At 37.1% G+C, this 2327-nt stretch overlaps 1 protein-coding gene across 1 annotated transcript; it reads left to right on the top strand.

The window, feature by feature from the left end:
* Nucleotides 1-1627: 1627 nt before the first annotated feature.
* LOC105315575 (polyamine oxidase-like) lies at nt 1628-2236 on the top strand. Its single transcript, XM_011410278.1, has one exon. It carries the CDS (start codon nt 1628-1630, stop codon nt 2234-2236), a length of 609 nt encoding a protein of 202 aa, XP_011408580.1.
* Nucleotides 2237-2327: the final 91 nt, after the last annotated feature.

Below are 2327 nucleotides of genomic sequence, written 5' to 3'. Positions count from 1 at the left end.
CATGTACATTGTGTACATGTGAGCTCCAAATTTTTTGGTCAAAAATATATCATCAAATTTTTCTGGGCATTTTCTTCATATGCTGTTAAAATTTTAATGACAAATATTATTTCGATAAAAATCAATCATAAAGCTACAATATAATACAGTATTAGAACTGGTACATTACCTTGCACCAGCTGCTAGTCTTGAAGAGTCGCTGCTCACATCAATGGTATTAATTTGACTGGTAAACCTAACCAATATTGCCTTGAACTGACTCTATACAAAATATGATCAATGTAGAATAAAATGCTTTGAATTTTAACTTTAGTTATCATGAAGCAGGAAGAAATGGTTAAGTTTTATTTTGGTGATTGGCAAATAAATGCTAAAATTGCCAAAATAAAAGTTTGATTTATTCCAAATGACAAATGGCCACAAAACTGTAAATATTGTAATCATAGAATTGCCAATAATAAGCAGTGCCAAAATATCCTGCTAACAATACACCACATTAGATACGTACATGTATAAAGACTTTGTTCTTACATCAGCAAAAGGATCGTCATTAACATTACCAGAGCAATAACTGTAGGAGAGGACAGTGTGATCATCGGTTGCCACAGCAACCATATACTCCTCCCCCTGATTGTAGCAGGCAATGTCCAGTATACTAGTAACGTCCCCAGCAACACCAACAATGGACTCCACATCAAACTGATAGTTGTCCTCCTCTAGTCCACCATTATGGAATACAACACTAATACTGTCTAAACCACAGCTAGCTATTTGTCTAAAGAAAAAAGGGGGTGGGAGGGGGAAGAAAGTAAAGTGACCAAAAAAGACAATTTAAACATTAACCTGTTAGAGTCTAAAGTGATTCTTGATGGACCTTCTCCGTGAACTAGTTTCAATATAATGCCCTCTTTCTCCTCCATCTAATTCCCGCGCTAGCACTTTCCCGCCAAACTCACATGACCTATTATGGCAGGCATTTACCAGAGGAGGTAAGACACGGTTGACCTTTGAGCAATAATTGCAAAGTTCAATTACATTCCATTGGTATCACGTGATGAAAAATGGCAGCTTTCTGATGATTGTATCACAAAACTAGCTACTACTGCAGAAACTAGAGAGATCTATGACGACCCTTGACGGTTGTTAAAATCACCATTGTATGGAGAAAATTTCTTCTTTGGTTATAGACATGAATATAAGAAGAAGAAAGAGACAGTGCATCTTAACTTTGATTCTCTTCTTTACTTCATCAGATAAATCAATCTTCGCTAGTTTAAGATGTTAAAAATTACTGCACCTATCATAGTTTCTAGTGAATTAATGAAAGTCCCATTGACTCTATCTTGATGCTCTAAATTATTGTTAGAAGTGGCATTAGTGGAAGAATTTGGCCATTTTGCATCACGTGATACCAATGGAATGCAATTGAACTTTGCAATTATTAATCAAAGGTCAACCGTGTCCTACCTCCTCTGGGCATTTACTACCTGATTAGACTATGGGTGGGCCTGTGGGAGTTAAAATTACTCTAATATCATAATAATAATATACCTAATATTAAACCAAACAGTTTAATACGTGGAAAGGCCATTATCACGATTGATTTTTTTATCTATGCTTGTAAGCTATGGTTCTTTTTGTTTTGGTATTAATTTCTGTTGTCCTCATAACTTCAGCATCCTCTTTGACGTGTCCATCTCAAAAAGATGCTGAAGTTCTTATTTTTGGTGCTGGTACGGCTGGAGTGACGGCGGCTAGAGTTTTCAACGATCATGGCTTAAACAGTTTTAAAGTACTAGAGGCGTATGGCAAAATTGGAGGAAGAATAAGAAATGTTGCTTTTAAAGGGGTTCAGATCGAGGTTGGTGCAAACTGGATCCACGAAGCACCAGCTAATACTGGGAGCAGAAGCGATAACGACAATCCAATATGGACACTGGCTCGCCATTCAGGCTGCTATGTACAGGGCAATGAATTTCAGGGAAGTTTTACATCAAGTGCTATCTACATGGATTTGAATGATAGACAACAATTTGAAACTGTCAATGCTGATAACATTGTGACGGAATATATGACAAAGTATGAGGAAGCAATTGGAACTGCTGGTACTAACACTGTCAGGCAAGGACTGAATATAAATGACTGGCACCCAGATTCCGCATTGAAGCAAGTAATTGAATGGAGCGAGTTTGATTTCACATATGCTACAACTCCAGAAAATCCGGTGTGTCATTAACTGCCGAAAATCATAATGTGAATTTTGGTGATCAGTGCTTTATAGTAACAGATCAGCGAGGTTTTGCTTCAGTGCTACAGTGCATAGCTAA

The sequence above is a fragment of the Amphimedon queenslandica genome, unplaced genomic scaffold (genome assembly GCF_000090795.2).
Source record: "Amphimedon queenslandica unplaced genomic scaffold, v1.1 AMPQUscaffold_9466_Cont18498, whole genome shotgun sequence".
NCBI classification, from domain to species: Eukaryota; Metazoa; Porifera; class Demospongiae; order Haplosclerida; family Niphatidae; genus Amphimedon; species Amphimedon queenslandica.
This window is presented reverse-complemented; position numbering and strand designations above follow the sequence as displayed.